This window comes from Manis pentadactyla, chromosome 6 (genome assembly GCF_030020395.1).
Source record: "Manis pentadactyla isolate mManPen7 chromosome 6, mManPen7.hap1, whole genome shotgun sequence".
NCBI lineage: Eukaryota > Metazoa > Chordata > Mammalia > Pholidota > Manidae > Manis > Manis pentadactyla.
This window is the reverse complement of record NC_080024.1, coordinates 3,460,523-3,480,125: the sequence shown is the minus strand read 5'-3', so window position 1 is coordinate 3,480,125 and position 19,603 is coordinate 3,460,523. Positions and strand designations below refer to the sequence as shown.

General features: G+C 42.7%; 1 protein-coding gene across 2 annotated transcripts; it reads left to right on the top strand.

Moving 5' to 3' along the window:
• The first annotated feature begins 2,216 nt into the window (after positions 1 to 2,216).
• Positions 2,217 to 16,249, top strand: COPS8 (COP9 signalosome subunit 8). Of its 2 annotated transcripts, XM_036901080.2 has the most exons (8): positions 2,222 to 2,400; positions 3,368 to 3,438; positions 4,557 to 4,605; positions 5,800 to 5,932; positions 9,890 to 9,997; positions 13,386 to 13,448; positions 14,480 to 14,527; positions 15,255 to 16,249. In XM_036901080.2, the coding sequence occupies exons 1-8, from the start codon at positions 2,323 to 2,325 to the stop codon at positions 15,332 to 15,334; spliced, it is 630 nt and encodes a 209-aa protein (XP_036756975.2). In that variant the 5' UTR covers positions 2,222 to 2,322; the 3' UTR covers positions 15,335 to 16,249. The 2 variants fall into 2 exon arrangements, with proteins under 2 accessions (XP_057359374.1, XP_036756975.2); XM_057503391.1 differs by lacking the exon at positions 14,480 to 14,527 and having other exon boundaries at positions 2,217 to 2,400.
• The last annotated feature ends 3,354 nt before the right edge of the window (positions 16,250 to 19,603 follow it).

Sequence of the window (19,603 nt, the reverse complement as noted above, 5' to 3'; positions counted from 1 at the left end):
ACATAGGCAAAAGATTGATTTAGTAAGCAAGCCCAGCTATAAACATCCCAAAAAGTTAGGAAGATTCTTAACACAGTGTAGCAAACAGGCAACAGCCCAGCCCACCTTGTGGGCAGGGTGGGCAGTGTTAATTGATATGCTCCCAGAGGGAAACTGCTATTCTGAGAAAAATGAGAGCTGCAAATTTCTTCTACTCATCAAAAATGAGCATTCTACCAGTCTGTACCCCGATTCCTGAAAATCCTCAACGGACTATAAATCCCCTCGACAACGCACCACCGCGGGCTCTCTTGTCCCCTCCTGGATGAGCCGGGAGCTCTGTCCTCTCGCTTTCTCTCTAAAAGCCTCCACCTTGCTCTGCTAACCGTGAGTGTTTGCGAAGTTTATTCTCCGGCTCCGTGAACAAGAACCCCGGCATCACTGACAGGCCGTATTTGCCCTTAGAACCTGAACTTGCTTCAAATGCGTAATGAAAACTGTGGTGCCCCAAAAACATGGAACTACCAAGGGACCCTATCATATTCCTCCTTATGTACATTACTTCCCAGTATTGTGCTGAAAGACTCCTTTGTGCTGAAACTTGTCATTTAGCGGGAAGGGAAAGTTTTTCTTTTCAGTCCTTCCTTACCCCTCAGTAAACTTAAGAAAGTGCCAGTAGAGCATGTGCATAAACGAAGCTAAACAGAAACATCTGAGTTCGTTTTATTCACTTCCATGGTTCTGATAACAAAATATTTATGCATGTACGAGTTATGGAAATACAAATTGTGTAATTTCTGTAATTCCACACAAGTTAAATGTACTTAAATGTACTTATATTGTAACTGGGCCTGAAGGACTTCAAAGCTGCTCTCTAGCTCCTTGCAGGCCACAAGGAGCAAGACAATGATAACTGGATAGAGAAACATTGTCTATTTTGTTTCCGGAGCTCAGAGAAATAATTCAGAGGCAAACCAAGGAGAAGAGCTGAAAGTTACCACAAGACCCTTAATCAACACTCCTTTTTAGATTTGCCAAAATAAATGCAGCTCTGCCCATACCCTGTTAATAATTTCGCTTACAGCTTGAGATATAAGGCAGTGATTGTCTTATCAAGAGTTTTGCAGGAACGTCCTGATGGGGCCTGTGCTGAAGGGAGTCCACCGCCCGGGGACAGGGAGTTTGCAGCCTCCTCGGACCCTGGCTGATGTACGGATGTCTGCAGTTGCCCGTCGCCTCTCGTTCCCTCCTATTCCCTCTTCCCCCAGCATAAAAGGGGCCTGAAATGAACCCTGGGTTAAAATGGGCCTTTGGGACAACAGTCCTCCCATCCGCCAACCTGCCGGCTTGTTGAATGGAACTCTTTCTCCGCTGGACACCCTGTCCCTGGGTATACTGGCTGAATCGGGCAGCAGGGGAACCGAAATTCACGGTTAGTATTTTTATTTAAAACTGGCCTCACACAATATAAATATGAATGGCATAATTCACGCTAATAAAGTTTTAATTTTTCTTAGCATATTAAATGGCAACTTTTAAAATGCTATGAAAAGTTGAGACACTGCGACTGAAGACAAAGCTTTATGTCCTATAACCTTAATGGCATTTCCCCCCTTTATTTGAACAAGGGCCCAGCATTTTCAATTTGCCCCGGGCCCACGAATCACACCGCCGGCCGCAGCAGGGCCCCGGCGGGGGCCCGTCCCCTCGTGTCCGCGGGCGGGAAGCGCCGGGGGGCAGGCGGGGGCGGCCAGGCGCGCTGCGGCCGGAGGATCTGTAAGTCGACCTTGAAGCCTCAAAAGCGAGGGCGACTTGGATTTTAGGGGTCTGAGCAGAGGCAGGCGCAGAGCCGACTCGCGTCTCAGGGACACCCCGGGGCCGCCGGCGGGAGGCAGGGGGGCGGCCCGCGCGTCCACGGCCAGGGGGCGACCTCACCCGGGCGCGGGGTTCCAGCAGGGGAGCCCCGCCGCGCGGCCGGGGAGGTTTGGGGGAGAACCCAAAGGTAGGCTTTGCGCGTTTTAGGGAGCACGTGTACTGGCCTTAAAGTGGGGGCGCGAGCAGCCCCCCGACTTGCTCAAGGCCGGGTCGCCCCGAGTTTGCGTGCGCGCTCGCAGGGCTCCTTCCCGCGGGACCGCGCCGGTCCTCCAGAGCACCGAGAACGCAGGCCAGAGCGGCGGCGACCCCGGCCGCAGTCCCGCCCACCGACGCGCCGGAACCGATGGGGCGCCTGCGCTTGGGCGCTCCGTGGCGGCGGCGACTTTGAGCGTCATCGCGGGCGCGACGCCCCGAGGGACAGTTTGGGGTCGTCTTTCGTGGAGGTGCGGAGGCGGACCGGCCGGAAAGATGCCAGTGGCGGTGATGGCGGAAAGTACCTTCAGTTTTAGAAAGTTGCTCGATCAGTGCGAGAACCAGGAGCTCGAGGTAAGCGGGGTCTTCTCCGGTCCTGCGCGGCGCCGGTCTCCGGGGGAACGGGGCCTGCGTCCCGCGGGACTAGTGGCTGGTGCCGGGCAGGCGCGGGAGCTGGGCGTGTGGGGCCCGGGGCGCGGCGGCCTGTTCGGAAGCTGAGGATCCGGGCCCGGCTCCCCGAACTCGCAGGGAGCTTTTCGTTGTTTGTGTTCAGCTGGTCAAGCACGAGAACCCTGTGCCTCCTAACTCTCCAATATGCTTCTCGTATTGAGACCGAACGTCCAAAGGCCTTGGCACAGGCACACACACAGACCAAAGACGTGACCACTGTAACCTTTTATTGACTCAGAGAGACCTTCTTAGTCTCACTATCATCGTGTAAGCTTACCGTTCTGTCTTCAGTAGGACTCGTTCAAGTTTTGTCATGCAGCCATTAAAGTTAATTAAAGATTTTTCTTAGAAAGGTACTTAAAAAGCACGAATAACATTAGAAAGTTAATTAACCAAAAGAGACGACACCCAGAAGCAGCAGCGCTCTAACAGTTAATAGGTGAGTTCTGAATGAATTGCTAAGTTAAATAAGAGAAATGTCTTTGTAATTCAGCTGTTATGTTTTTCTGCCTATCACTCATTTACTTAAATATTCAACATATTTGATATAATGGGCAGAGTCATAGTGCTGTAGGAATTTGTTGGAAACATTTGTGTCTTTTAATAGTAAGACCATTTAAATAAGAATTTTCGAACTGGGAAAGGGATTCCATTTAAATATTGTGCATATAAAGGCATAGAGGCTCAGAGGGACATAAATCATAGCTGATGACAGATCTAAACTTAATAGTCTGGTTTATAGTGCTTGGTATTTGAGCTGTTTCTACATCTGAAATAGTTAAGTACTATAAAATACCCTTACTGTTTTGATTAGTGTTAATAAAATACTTTCAAAAAAATAAGTGAGTTTTTTTTGTTTTTGGCCTTTTAGGCTCCTGGAGGAATTGCTACACCCCCAGTGTATGGTCAGCTTCTAGCTTTATATCTGCTGCATAATGACATGTAAGTACCTTCTACTTAAAGCTTAGAGCAGCAGCTTTCTTAAGCTTATACCGAAATTATTCTTGCATTGAAGTAGTGTAACAAAGTCAGGCACAAGGTGCTCTGTTTTATTGTATTTAACACATCTGTTTCATTTATTGAATCATGACTGAAGAGTTACGATTAGTCTATTTTAAAATACACTTGTTTTCCATATACTTTCTAAAAAATGTTCCAGTTGTTCATGAGAAACTAGTGTCAAAATTAATTTTTATTGGCCTTATCTTTTTTGTCTTTTTATAAAACCTTCTTATAACATGTTTACTTATTAGGCCAAGAGAAACTGAAAGGGAAGATTGAGAAAGCTAAGAGGAATTCCTTTCCCACATGTATGAGATTCCTTGACAGGCTTTGCTTTTTAATTATTCCTAGTTCACACTCATTGAAGAAAAATAAAAAAGCATAACTGTGCAAAAAGAATTTCCTTATCGTTCCATGCCCTGTCAGTGATTATTGTTAGACTTTGATTTAGATTCTCCTAGACCTTGTCATTTCATACCTTGTGAAAATTTCAACTGAGATTTTTATTACACGTCTATCATATAAATTATTTTTGATTTTTTGTAATCCTGTCATCATGTTCGTTGTAGTTCATGCTTCCAGGCTCTTAAAAACTGCCTTGAAGTTTCGGTGGCTCTGTGCCCACTGGTGGGAGAAGGGGTCATGATAAGGAAAAAAGCATTGTGTACCGTATATTTTGTCAGGGAATGCCAGAGCCTTGAGACAATATAAATTTACTTTTATACACAGATACATTAGTTAGGTGGTTCTGTTTTAAGTCTTTGTGTTTTTAGTGTACTGTTGTGTAGTGTGCCTTAATTTAAGATATGGATCATTAATAAAGAATTTACTGACAATGCCAAAATGTTACTTTAGTAAAAATATTTCATGTGTTTTTATCTGGAAAACTACTCTTTCCCTGGATTAATTTATATGAAACTACATTTCATTTTATGTTATATAGAGAGTATTTTAAAGTATACATCTGTGTTTTTGCAGTGGGATTTAGAATTTTAAGCATTTACTGAGATTATTTTCTTTTAATTGCTTATTTTTCCTTGGGGGGGAATGTAAACTAGGAATAATGCAAGATATCTTTGGAAAAGAATCCCACCTGCTGTAAAATCTGTAAGTACTCTTTCCATATATTTTACTACTATAATATAGTGATGCCATCCATTCAGTTGACAATCTCTCAAACATTTTTGTGTGGTTCACATAAGTAGTTACTAATACTGGTATTAAAATTTCAGAATAGGTCTACAGATTAATCAGAAATTTTAATTTACCTTGGATGGTATAGAAATCTGTGTTCAGCTCCCACTGATCAGATTCCATAAGACACTTCTTGAGTCACTTTACCCAGTAGATATAGGTTTGGTTTTTGTTTGTTTGTTTGTTTGTTTAACTGATTTATGCAGTTTCCTATAATGGTATTTATTTTGAAACTGGTATTGTTTACACGAAATCCTAAAAGTGATGATTACTCACATCATCAAGATTCTTTTTGCTAATTAGAGTTTTAGATATATTTTAAATGGGAGATAAGAAGAGTTAATCTCGTAAAAGTTTGTTCCAAAGTAAAATGAAGTAAATTTTTAATTTCAAATAATCCACTGTATTTAGGATAAATGTGAAGTGAATTTTTTAAACATTCACAGAATATTACCAAGAATTCACCTAAATGCTTTTGGTCATTATGGATATTTAGCAGCAGATGAGATCGGCGCCTCTGTTCTCTCTTCCTTTCCCAGACATTGTTCTAAATAAGACTGGAATGTTCGTTCAGCATCACTGGCTTTCAACAAAGAACAACTATAAATTATATGCATAGTTTTGGTGATATTATTGGGAACTCCATCCCTAGGGAGGCTATAGTGTATGATGTCTTTGATTGGCAGTCTGCATTGCTAGCCATTTTGCTATTACTGTTTGTCCAAAAGATATGTGTATGTGTATATATATATCTATATTTTTTTTGTGTGTACATATATATATGAATGTTATATATTCTTTATATTACACATGTGTATATGAAATATAAATACAGCATCTTTAAAACACAGTGGTTAAGAAAATTAGTTCCCAGACTTAGTTCTGAAATATTTTGGACTGCTTCCTCATGCCTTAATTTTATATTATAATAAAAATGTATATAAAACACACAAGTTTTACATTACTATTCACAGCATCTAAAAACCTTTTTGATAGTGATTGAAAAGTAACTACATCTCCTAAAAGAAATGTTGAGTTCTGTTTTAAGATACAGTTGTTGGTAAATCTGCTGATCAACTATCTTCAAGGCAATAATATTTATTGCAGGCAAATTCTGAACTTGGGGGAATTTGGTCAGTAGGACAAAGAATCTGGCAGAGAGATTTCCCTGGGGTCTACACAACCATCAACGCTCACCAGTGGTCCGAGACAGTCCAGCCCATCATGGAAGCACTTAGAGGTAGTGTTCCTTTATGGTTAAGAAAAAAATTAGACTAGACTTGTTCCCTAAGTGCTGTAGTGTGGAGGTAAGTCAATGGTGTTTTAAAAAATAGGTATTTTCTGCTGGTAAATGGGGCAGTTTCAGAACTGTGTTTTAGATTTGCTATAATCGTGCTTCATTTCATGTTGCTGGAGAGTATATTGGCAGCCGGGGCCTCACTGTCTCTTAAGTTCTTGTCCATGAAAGACTATTTCATTCATATTACTTCTGTTTCGTGCCCTAAAATGAAACCTTGTAATACTCTCTAAGTTCAGGCTATGGGTTGGTTAAGATTTTAACTCAATGTACTTGAAAGAAGAGACTGTGCTTTGAACTCTGTCAGCCTCAGCCTTTGATAGGCATCGTCTCCAGCTTCTGATTTTGTAACTAATGAGTTAAATGTGTAGATGCTCAAACATATTTTAAATTGCTGTGAAAGATTATAAACCTGGCACTGCATAGCACTGATCCCACAGTAAAACTCGACCCTGCCTGTCTCTACTCCCACCTGATGATCTGCTTCCAGTGTTCCTGGTTCCTCCTATAATTCATACAGTAATCCCCTTTATGTTCTTACCCTTGTTTCTGTACTAAATACCTGCCTTCACTGTCTGCCTTCCTGCCCTGAAGGAACCTGCGAGCAGGAATATTTGAATAACTGCTCATCACTGGCAAGGGAAATCGGCTTTTCAGGGGAGCAGAAGGTAAAGATGGCTTGCTCTCTTGGACTGCTAACACTGCCTCAGCCTAAAACAACCACAGAAGTGACAAAACAGGAGGCTCTTGCTTATGAAGGAAATACGTGGAGTACAGGGCAGCAGGTGGGTGGGAAAGGAGAAATGTGGAAAAGCTTGCACAGGCCCAGTAGGGGGAGATGTGGATATGCACATGGGAAGCACCTTCAGCCTTTTCCTGTAAGCCCTGAGTGTAGTGGACGTTGTCGTATCTCATTCAGTCTTAAGATTGTAGTGTGAGGACACAGGCCATGTGCCTTCCCCAGCATCAGGTAGCAGGACTAGGGCCTGGCTCTCCTGACTCATTCAGCACGTGCCCCTTTGTCTGCCTTCATTGGATGTAGTTTATTCTCTCCCAGTGCTGCCTCTGTGGATTCTTCCTTAGCTTAAGGAATCCAGTAGGCCCTGGAGAGGCTGTAGAGCACAACCTGTGGGAGTTGGGCCTCTGAAGCCAAGCTGTGGAGGGCAGGTCCTGGTTCTGTCCCGTACTAGGAGTGACCCCTCTGTGCCGCGTCTTCCCCGTTTGTGAAAGGGGGTTGTAGGTATACTCTCCTCAGGTTGTTACAGGTGGATGCTATGTATGACCGGGAATCTCATTTGAAGGCACTCTGCTGCTGACCTGTGTCAGTGCGTCCCGAGAACTTCACGATTCCCAGCGACTTGAATGGTTCTGTATTTTCCTCAGTAAAATGCAGCCTCGGGAAGGTAGTCTCATAACAGATCTGAATTACTACTAAAGTTAATATTTTGAATTTTAATGTATTACAAACTTCTGTATTCTAGTTGAGAACAATCACATTCTTAGATCTTCATTTTGTTCTGAGTTAGTCACAGTCCTGTTACAAAATTGGCTTAACTGAAGAAAGACTCGGCTAGTAAAAGAACTATTTCCAGGGGAAACCAGCAGGGACGGATGAAGGAGCCAGGGACTGGGTGTAGACGTAGCCATTGTCACCTGGGACCCAAATGCACAGGCAAGGGAGCAGGCCTGCTGGAGCCACGGGAAAGGGGCTGCCCTGCGGGAACTGTGGGCCCAGGCGCTCCGCAGGAGCAGGGCGGGGATGGAGGAGGCGCACTCGTCCACCTGCAGAGCCCCCTTCACCGGGCGAGGGGGCGAGGGGGCCACAGGCCTTGGCGGCCAGCCTCCGGGATTGGAGGAGGCAGAACAGACAGCCATCTCTCTCTGTGCCCAGCCGGGCAGGTGGCCGTGCCTGGTGGATGACAGGCACTTTGAGCTATTTTTGAACAGCAGAATGAGCCATCTGTTAGGGTCTCCCCAAGACTCTGTCCCATGATGATTGCCAGGCAGTAGGTAGCTGACTGAGTTCATTACACCTTCCGGCTTGTCACTCTAGTGCATGCCCTCACAAGGGGGCAAACCTCACAGATCACAGGCTCACAAGTGAGCAGTTTGCACGTCAGGGTCACGACCCTCAGGCGGTGCTGTGCGGCGCTCGGCCTGCCTTCGTGCTTCCTCTGTCAGCCTGCTGCTGCCTCCGCACCATGTGTCCCTCTTCCATTTTCCAGCCCACCCCTGACCCTTTCTCTCCTCTCCATTCCCGGCCCGTCCTATTCCCCAGATCTTTCCTCTCAACTCAGAAATCTGACCAGAGCACTTGACCCTCGGTAAGCGTCTTTGAGGCACGGGCCCGCCCGCTGAAGTGGTCCTGCGGTGCTTGTACTGGGCTCTTCCGTTGCTGCCCAGGTCCTTCAGTAGGACAAGTTCCTTTACCTCCTAAGATGTTTTAAAAGTCTGATTTAAGGTTATTTGCTGAGAGGTTGGTAGTAAGAAGGAGGGAATGATTGTAGACAAGCTAGGAAGCATCAGGTACTGATCAAATACTGGCCCAGAGGCAGTGGAGAGGGGGTCGGGCTCAGTGAGAAATGAAGAAACTGAGAGGACACAGCCTAAGCCTCGGTCCTGGTGACACACCACTGAGCGTGCGTTCAGCACACGCTTTGTTGGAGGAGCGCGGCGCTACAGGGCTGTCGGGGTAAAAGACACGCCTCCTGCAGAGAAGTCGGGGTGTAACTGAGGGGATGGCAGTGGGGAGCGGGTAGAGCAATGTACGCCATCCGTGGTAAAGGATGCTTGTTAAGTAGGGATGGTAAGCAATACAGTGAATTTAGAGAAGGGCAGAAGTTGCAGTCAATTTCAGTGCTACAGGAAGAATTTATAAACAGACCTAGGAAGAGCAGAGGGGAGGGTGTTTCAGGCCACACAAAAGCACAAGCCCAGAGCCCAGAGATGAGCAAGTGGAAGGCTTGTCTGAGGCCAGGAGCAAAGGGTGTCTGGGGAATTGGAGCAGCTGTTAGCAGTGTCCTAGGAATGGAGAGGGGCTTTTCAGTATGTTACAGGGCTGTCTTGTACATGTACATTTGGCTATTAAATGTGGAAGGTGGAATCCAGAACATTCCCTGAGCCTGGTGGTGGAGCCCCTGTGTTACTGAGAGAGCCCTGGACGGAGGACAGGTCAGCCAGCCTCCACTACCTGCCTCCCGCTTACTGTCTCCACTTCATTCCTGAATAATTTAACGTGGACACTTCAGCCTGGGAAAATACCGTATGTCATACTTAGGGAGGAGGTTTTGTTGCTGGGATTGTTTACAGCCCCCTCCTGTGAGGCTGTCATTCAGGGCATGGCCTTGGTTTTTGAACCCAAATGAAGTCAAGAGTTTAGAGCAGACCGGGACGTTAGGGAGAGGGCTCCAGTTACAAGGTTTGTTCTGCACCTTCCAGGTGTGACCCTCTATCTCTCCTGAGAAATTACTGAATTAGTTGGAGGAATCAGTCCCTCTAGCTAATTCCAGAAGTAGGTAGTTTCTCCCCATTCATTCCAATGTTTGTAAGTGGCCTAAATGAGAAATTTTAAAATTTATATCCCAGATTCATAAATACATTTAATGAAATTTTCACAGGGTTTCTGTCCTGTGCATAATAACTGTTTTCTATCTTTACAACTTTCATTGTCATCTGAGATTTTTCATCTAAGAGGAAATACAAAAAATGTACTTCTTTCTTCAGCAATATTTGTGCACCTTTTAGATGCCAGGCACATATATCTGTATCAAAAGCACAGAAATTTTTGGGTTGAGCTACTCTGGCTTAGAAAATTTGGACAAGGACAATACAGTAATTGTGTATTTTAAAAATGTCAGCTCTTTTGGTTCACTGTGTGCCAACCCTCCACCCCTACAACAGATGCAACGAGGAGACGCGCGTTCGCCCTGGTCTCCCAAGCCTACACCTCCATCATCGCCGATGACTTTGCAGCCTTTGTTGGACTTCCAGTGGAAGAGGCCGTGAAAGGTATTTTTGGCTGATTTTCTACTTTCAAAGAAGATGAAAGTATAAATTACAGGTTCAAAACCCTTACCTGAAACCATTGTAACAGAATGTGTTTTTGGAACAGAGGCTGTATTTGTTCTTAAGAAACGGGATAGTAGACATGGGGCCTGAACCACCGCCAGGGCCTTGGGCGTCCTGTAATCAAGCACAGTGATCACGTTACGTGACCCCCCACCAGTGGCAGGAGGAAAGATTGTAGACTTCCAGTGGTCATGGCCGCTCTTGCCACCAAATGAGTTAAAGAAAAATTTTTGTTTTGTAGAGCTTTTTATAAGCTTACCACTTATTTCTGAGTGGATAAGTGATTTCAGATTTGTGTTTACTTTTGAAGCACTTTTGCAAAAGATAGGCACCAATTAAAGATGTCCTAGAATAGCAGCTCTGCAGAGGAATACTTTGCCTTTTTTTTTTTTTTTTTTTTGAGAGGGCATCTCTCATATTTATTCATCAAATGGTTGTTAACAACAATAAAATTCTGTATAGGGGACTCGATGCACAATCATTAATCAACCCCAAGCCTAATTCTCAACAGTCTCCAATCTTCTGAAGCATAACGAACAAGTTCTTACATGGTGAACAAGTTCTTACATGGTGAACAGTGCAAGGGCAGTCATCACAGAAACTTTTGGTTTTGATCACACATTATGAACTATAAACAATCAGGTCAGATATGATTATTCGTTTGATTTTTATACTTGATTTATATGTGAATCCCACATTTCTCCCTTATTATTATTATTATTATTATTATTTTTAAATAAAATGCTGAAGTGGTAGGTAGATGCAAGATAAAGGTAGAAAACATAATTTAGTGCTGTAAGAGGGCAAATGTAGATGATCAGGTGTGTGCCTATAGACTAAGTATTAATCCAAGCTAGACAAGGGCAACAAAACATCCGTGGGTGCAGAAGATTTCTCTCAAAACATGGGGGATGAGGTTCTAAGCCTCACCTCTGTTGATCCCCAATTTCTCACCTGATGGCCCCCCTGCGACTGTGCCTGTCTTAGGTTGTTCCTCCCTTGAGGAATCTTACCTGTCTCTGGCTAACCAGTCATCTTCCGGGCCATACAGGGAAATGTAAAGTTGGTAAGTGAGAGAGAAGCGATATTCTTTGAAAAGGTTAACTTTTTACTTATTTGCAGATTTATGCCCTGTGGCTTCTATGCCCAGCACTTGTCTTGAGGTATCTTTACCACTTGGAGGAATTATGATACTCGGTGAATTCGATATGAGGCACGAATTCTATTTAAGAGTTGTAATTAGGAAGGAAGAAGAAAAGCTATAGAAGTAGCAGACAGAAGAAAACATGGGAAGATTGATTATTTCTTTGACATATCTTCTTGTAGAGTAACTTAAGCATGTATAGATTTTAAACTACTAATTAAATTGTGCACCCACATTAACATAATAGGAATACAGCTACATAACAAAAGCAGACCTACAATTACCAGCCATATCCAGTGCAACCAAGAAAACCAGTTAGGTACCCTAGGCATTTGTGAAAACTTATCAGTGATATGATGGATATTGTCTAACTGAATTTGAATAGTTTGAGAAAAATCAGACAAATTAAAACAACACATTCCTGGGAACTGTTCACATCCCTTACGTTCTTTTAACAGTAGATAGTCTATAGTCGCACGATTTTGGAGCACTGCAACTTGCACTTCTCCTAATTCTTGGTTGAGTTCCGACAGTATAGTTCCAGTCAAATTTGTTGTTTTACTGTATGCACAGGCCAGCTTAGATATCTCCTTCATTCCAATGGCAAGTCCAGGAACCGGTGGGATGAATGCAGCTACAACTGCAACAGCTCCAGGATCTTTGTTGAAGTTTTTTGATGATCATCTTCTGGAATGACTCTTCCAGAGGTTGTTGATGTTGGAAGTTCTTCTTCATATCGTATCTTAATTCGTTTTCTGGGTAGCCAAATTAGGCTTTGATCCTCTGTATAAACACAAACAAACCCTTTGCCCACACTTTGATATGACCTTTATACCATTGTGAAGAACCTATTGGAGATCACCACACAGGAACTTCTTTTTTTTTTTTAAGAGAAAGGAATATTATCAGAAAAATGTACTTCCATAGCTGATCATCTGACACCCTTTAAAAAATCAAAATTAAGGTTATGTAAAGCATGCATTAATCGTTGATTTGCAGTTAGTTTTATCCTATCAGGGAGTAATCCCCCTTTTCTTTCTCTTTTTTTTTGTTATCATTAATCTACAATTACATGAAGAATATTATGTTTACTAGGCTCTCCCCTATACCAAGTCCCCCCCACAAACCCCATTACAGTCACTGTCCATCAGCATAGCAAAATGTTGTAGAATCACTACTTGTCTTCTCTGTGTTGCACAGCCCTCCCCTTTCTACTTTGCCTTTTTTATGAAACTAAAATTTGGTTGTGTTTCTGAGATGCACCCTTGTTGCGTGTGATTATTCTAACTTTTCCTTACTAGAACCTCTTGAAATGTTTCTGTAGTCATTTCTTACCATGATTTCCATTGGCTGACCCCTGAATATTTTCTGCCTTTATCTCTGAAACATAGTCAAGACCTAAATCATGTTAAATGGTGGTGAGCCCTCTTAAGTTGATGCCCAAAATACCACAGTTGAGAAATAGAAGGACGGTTCATGAAAGCTCTTACAATAAATCATACTTTTTTTTAGTCAGAGAAACATTTACTTGTTTTGACCATTTTTTTAAATTGATCCATAACTTGCTATCTAATTAGTAACCTACCTCAGAACACATCCCCTTAACTGACTACCAGGGTGGGAGTCCTGGTGCCCCCTCCCAGCTGGCTGTGTGACCCCAGACAAGTCACTGGAATTCTCCAAACTTTATTTTCTCCATCTGTTAAATTGTGGTCCTAGTCCTCACAGAGTTGTGATGCTGACATAAGCTGATCACCGTAAGCACCTGGCCCGGCACATACTGCCCAGCCTTCTGTATACGTGAGCTGTTGTTTTTATTATCACTAGCCTCTTTGTTGTTACTGATGTGGTGATTACAGACATTACAGTGTAAGTTTTCCTTATGCCTATGTTTAATAATATTGGTAAGGTTAATACTATAATATAAACTTCATAGGAAACTAATAATCTGTTAGTGGTAGAGTAAAATGAGGCTTTGACATATTTCAGAAATATTATAAGTACAAGTTCACATGAGAATACTGTATAGTATATACCTTTCTAGTAAAAATCCACATCAGGTTAAATTACACACATCAGGTCTCCTGTACAAGTAATATTGACAGATTGTGGCTCTTTAAATAAAAACTTGGTGAAAAGGGGTCGGTTATTTCTTCATTTGTGAGTTAAAATATACGTTTTTAGGAATATTAGAACAAGGATGGCAAGCCGACTCCACCACAAGAATGGTTATGCCCAAAAAGCCAGGTAGGTGGAGCTCTTCACCCATTTATTTCTATAAGACTGCTTTAGTTTTTCAAGCATTGAATATGAATATTTTAATATAAAATGCTGCTATACTAACAGAATAAAAGTAACTCATGTTATAGATGTAGAATGACAGACACTTAGGGTAGAATGGATCTTAAAGGTCATTTAGTTTTACCTTAATTTTTAAAAATGTACTTCTTGTATAAAAAAGTTTTGTTATTAGTGTTTTATAATCCTTATTATAACAACTTTTGCTAAGTACTAACCTCCCATTTTATTTATGGGGCCATTGTTTTTTTTTAAGATTTGTGGTTTTTTTTTTCATTTTTTATTTTTATTTTGGTATCAATATATAATTACATGAGCAATGTGGGGCCATTTCTACCTGCTTATTCTTAATATCTAAACTATGGCCTTTTCTAAAAAATATTGTATATACTCAGATGTTCCCCTTTTCTCCTTGTAAGCATATAGAATTCTTCTGCTAAACATGCCTTTGAATAGCTTTAACTTTAAAAAATTAAGCTCTCTGGCCTTTTAAGCTCTTAAGTGATTTGACCTGACCTGTTGTCTGAATCTGAATTCCGAGTTCCGTAATCTTCCTCTTGGAAATGAGCCCTGCTCACTCCTGCCTGGAGCCAGGTCTTCTCCTGCCTCGCAGACACGAGTGCCCGGGCTTTAGAGCCCGGCTAGCAGCCCCGCCTGGGAGCCCTTCTGATCTGCTTCGGCCCAGAGCTCCTTCCCCGGCTCTGAGTTCCTCTTAGGCTCTGTTGACCCCACAGTAAAGTATTCCACGAATCTCCATGGGCTCAACCCTGTGAGGGTGCAAAGGAGCACTATTCACGGTCCCAGCCAGTCAGGGTGGAGAGAAAAGACTGGTATGATGAAAAAGTGCATGTGATCAAATAGAGCATGATTATCTCTGCCTGAAAATGAACGGCCGTAAGTGCCATTGCATTGAAACGACATGTTCTGTGTGAAAGTCCTTTACACTGACTTCTGTAAATCAGGTTGTAAATTTTATTTAGTTGCAGGGGCGCTGGATGTTTCCTTTAGCAGGTTTATTCCTTTATCAGGTATGTATTTTCATGTGCTCATTGAAAAAAATATTTCATTGTTCTTCATTTCTTTTTGTAGTGTGCATCTTTTTTTTTTTTTAGCTCTAACTTGTAAAAAAAAAAATTAAATTCCATATTTGGTATTTATAATAACACATCTGGTTGTGAGAGTGACTGTGTGGGTTGCGCTCGGCAGCGCACCCTGAGGCACCGGCACCCCGGCCCAACCCCAGAGCCTCCTTGGCACTGTGCGGGTAGTCGTGATGGGCTGCCCTCCAGCACTTTCCCGGGAGGCACCCGAGCTGGCGTGGTGACTCAAGTGCAAGAACTGACGCTTTGTTGATGGGGTTCTTGTGTGTTTTTGCTCACTGACAATTTCATCTCCTAGAGCCATGCCTGGGCCATGGTAAGCACTGGGTAATTATTCATTGAGCTAAGTGTCACCTGGGTGGGGATCTTTCCAGGAGCAGCTGTGCTCCCCTAAAGGAGATGCTGCATGCTGGAAGTGTTTTTAACCTTCATGTGGAAAGCTGCAATCCAACAAAAGCAGACCGTCCTTAACTCCCAGTTTGAGGAAACTATTCATAAAAGTTGAGACTTCTTGGTGTGTTTTTCAGAAATGTCCAAAATCAGGGCAAATCTAAGAAAGCCTCCTTACTGTTAAGGACATGGGAGGGTGTGGGCGGCAGGACCAGAGCCCCGTCACCCTGGTGTCTGACTTGAAGTGTTTCTCTTTGCTGTGCAGAGCCTGCCCCCGTCCCACCAATCCCCAACGAACAGCAGTTAGCCAGACTGACCGACTACGTGGCTTTCCTCGAAAACTGATTGACCATTCTGCGTTCAAGGCCCACCTTCAGAATCCTGTATACTGACAAATAGAAAAATGTAAAACTTTTATTTTCAATTTATTGGATGGATTCAGTACCTCAGCATTCCTACTGAGTCTGTGATAAAATACATGTAAAAGGATTATATATATTTTGTCCCTAAACATTATGCTGAATAGTCGTCAAAACAATCCTCAGTGTGAAATTCTTGACAGTTTGGATGGAGCCAGTCAGTATTACGCGGTCAGTGTATATCTGCTGGCGACTCGTAAGCTCTAGGTCTCCCGCCTCACGCAGACAGTGGCCGTCACCGGGTCTTCCTGCCCCAACACATGCCCACTTCCACCTGCACCGTCACCGGTAGTTGCAGTGATTGATTTGGGATTTCAGGACGGCCGTGCCAGGGGCACTATGGGAATTAGGATTCTGATACACCCTCTTCAGAAAGTATGTTCTGTTCTCCTCATGCCTGCAAATCGCTCATACTTGCTGAGATACAGCTGAGGAACAAAAAGGCCGTTTCCTCAGGAAGCCCGGGCTTAGCTTCCTGATAGTGGGAGTGCATCCGTTGCTGGCAGTGCACGGCTTGCCGTGAAAACGCAACTTATTTAAGACATTCGTGAGAAGTATTAAGGTGTATTTCCTTTCAGAAGAAAGGAAATGTTAAGGGTGGAATGCATTTCATTGGGAAAGAAGCCATTAAGATAAGTGATACACTTGGTGCAACTATCCTGCAGCCTGTTGTTTGCCTCTATTTATCCCTTGGTTCAAGTTTTAGAGAAATACTGAACAAGTCTCCTTTTTTGTGTGACAGCCCTCTAAATCTTTAAAGTTGTTTATTGTATCTTCAAGTTGAAACACCCCCTAGTTCACTTATTCTTTTGTTCAATAAATATTTAATTGAATTATTCAACTGTTTCATCTAAAGTAGTTTCTAGAAACTTCACCATCCTACTCTTTCTGTGGATACATTCTAGTTTTTTACTGCCTCTTAAAATATGAATTTCTTAAATAGAAATAACCTATACAGTGGTAATTATATGATTCATATTTTCACTCATTTTAAATGCATTTTACTGGCTGTTTCAGTTACTGTTAACACAGTGATACCTTCTAAATTAACATTTTATTGAATGCTGATAGGTATGTCATGTTTTTAAAACTCCTTGTTTTATAATTGAGGAAATGGAAATTCAAGAAGTTAGAGGATCAGTAGTTAGAAAATGATGAAGCCAGGTTTTGAATTTTCAGGTATTAAGTGCAGATTGTATCCAAGGGCCTTATTTTTAATGTCAAGATCAACCCACGTGTTCATTAATAGGGGGCTACTTAAATAAACTGGTGTACGTATGGTGCCATGCAGCTGAAGGATACATGAATGAGTGAAAGAGGATCTCAAAATAAAGTGATTTCTAAAGGGAAAACAGAAAATACAAGGGGTTTAGGGATTTATGCTGTTATTTTGAGAGTAAGAAAGGGTGAATGGATACAGATGTGCATGCATACCTATTTGCTTACATTTCAAAGAAACAGTCACAAAGGATAAACCAAAAATTAATAAAATGGTTCTCTAAAGGGGAATGGGAGGATGGTGAACTACATAGAGAAAAAAATTATTTCAAGTGACTCAAGTACAGTATTTTGATTTTACATCGTCAGTGCAATACAAACTAAGGGAAAAAAGCCTCATGCTACTAAATGTGGTTTCCTGGTTAATTAAAAATAATCATCTTAGTATCATCACTGTTAAAAGTATGTATTTGTAGGATAAAATAAGTTTGAAATTACATAATCTTGTAAGAAGCTAGTAATCCTGAATTTGACTTAGAAACCTCATATGATTTATTTTCCTTTTAAACAGTAAATATTTCTTAGCCGTTACCCAACTGAAAAGGCCTAGAATGATTCCACTAAAAGTAACCGCGAGATCCACCAGTGCCCAGATTGTGGTCTCTGCGTGCCGTTTTCAACCTAACACAAGAATTTACTTGTAAAATAGGTCATATGGGTCTGGGGCAATAATTATACAGGTTGCTGTTGGTACAAGATGTTCAAGAACTGTTTTAGAAGGTTACAGAAGCCAACTTGAAGGAGCTCCCACTGACCAAACATGAGGCAAATTGAGCATGAAAGTATGTGTATGTGTTTATGTTTTTAATCCCAAACTCACAGTAATAAAGTAGCCTCATCATGTGAGATAAGTGCTTGATTCCACCTCTCCCTTACTTAACAACTTCCAGAATAATGATGCCGTAGCAATCACCAAGGTAACAAAACTGATCATGCAAAGTAGACTAGTTCACCTAATAAGTGTAGATGCAATTAGAAAATAAGTACTTTGTAGCCCCAATGAAATAAGGTATCTAGGAAGTAATTATCAGTGGCTGCTGAGACCATGGGGTGAGAAAATGGGACTGAGCACAAGTGTGTCTGGCACACACATGGGCCCGTCTTTGTGGTCTGGCTGCTGCTGAGACTACTTAGGTCCACGGAGTGTCTGCACCTGTTTGCTCTGGGGCTTTCCCTGACCCTGCTACAAGGGCTGCCCTCAGGCCTGGTTAAGAGGGATTCGCCTCTGGAGCAGCCCTTCGGCAGCTGGGGGGACGGTACAGGGCATAAACACTTCCTTGTCTAAGACAATCCCAGGGTACATTCCATTCCTGGTTCCTGCAAAAGGACCCTGACAAGATAGAGCTGTGGTTGTCCATTGTAAGCAGTCTGCAGTGTGGCTGTGGATTATTACTCCATCCATCCCAGGTCCCCTTCTCTGTCCTGATACCCAAAGAAGTGGATTTATCTACCTGCAAGCTGAAAGCCCCTGAATCTGTCATTCTTAGCCTCACAGGCAGTGGACAAGTGAGCCTGATGTGATGGTGTCGTGAGCACATAGCACCAGCCACGAAGCTCTCTTGTCAAAACAAACCCCTCCCGCAAAGGTGGGCATGAATCTAATCCAGATTCTAGATTTAACTGCCCATTCACATAAAGTAGGAATTGGATGAACAAGTTAAACAACCCACTAACAGTCAGCCAAATCTAGAAATGTAAGGACAAATAAGTGCATTTCATTTAGAAATAAATGACATAAAAAGGGAAGGAGGTGGAAATGGCAATAAGTATATGATTAACTGCTCCTGGGTTAAAGTACTTTGAGGCAGACTCATAACTGGGCCAAGAACTACCAAAGATGGCTACATGCAGACATGACCTGTCTAAAGGTCATAGAAGAAGAGACATCTTCTAAGGCCGGTACAGGCTCCTGCAGAAAGGCCTAGAGGAGCTATGATGTGGGCGAGGAGAACTGCACAGGCCGTCTGCAGCTGCCTTTGTTTGCGTCGCTGTGTCTGGGTGGAGCTCCATGCCAGGAGACCGCAACCTACGGGATCTGGGCACTTGCACGGGACTGAAGTGGCAGCAATGGGGACTTGGCGAGGGCAGAATCACACACCTGTTTATCCTTTGAGGCATGTGGTGAGATTTTAGGCTGCTTGGGGTAGGAAGTCAAAAGGCCAGGTCAGAAAAAGGGAAGCACCCTAGTTTTCCCACAGTCTTGCTGTGCTGGGCCTCAATCAGCACGCAAGGCTGGGTGCCGTGGGGGTGCCCATTTTCATAAAACAGTAGAACATCATAAAGCTGGAGATCAGGCCAATAGGAAATTGTCCAGCTGAAGAAAGTAAAACAGTGGAAAGAGTGTCAGAGGCATTGCACAGCCAGGAGATGTACCATGTGTGTAGCTGGAATCCAAGAAGAGAAAAGGAAAGCAAGAAAACAATGCTTGTACTGGCTAAGAATTTTCCGAAATAGAGAAATCAAACCATGGATTCAAAAGGCTCAGAAAACCCCACAGGTTAAATGTAAAGAAAACCACACCCTGCGACACATAGTAAAGCTACTGAAAACCAAAGACGAAGGGAAAATACTAAAAGCATGGGTTGGGAGAGGATACTATCTTCAAAGGAGGAACAATAAAGCCAGAAGACAAATAACATTTTTAAAGTGTTAAAGTTTTTATCAGCTATTTACAAGGGACACACTTTTACTTTCAATCTATGTTGTTAAACTTAGAGGTTGGAGAAAGATTCGTCAATGTAAACATCAACCAGAAGAGAGTTGGTGCAGCTTTGGTAATATTAGGCAAAGCAGGCTAAGACAAGAAACATTTTTAGAGAGAGAGAAAATTCTTTTTTAAGTGTTGCATTGATTTCCAATTGCTGCTGGAACAAATTACCACAAACTTACAGCTTAACCCAAAACAGACACACTAACT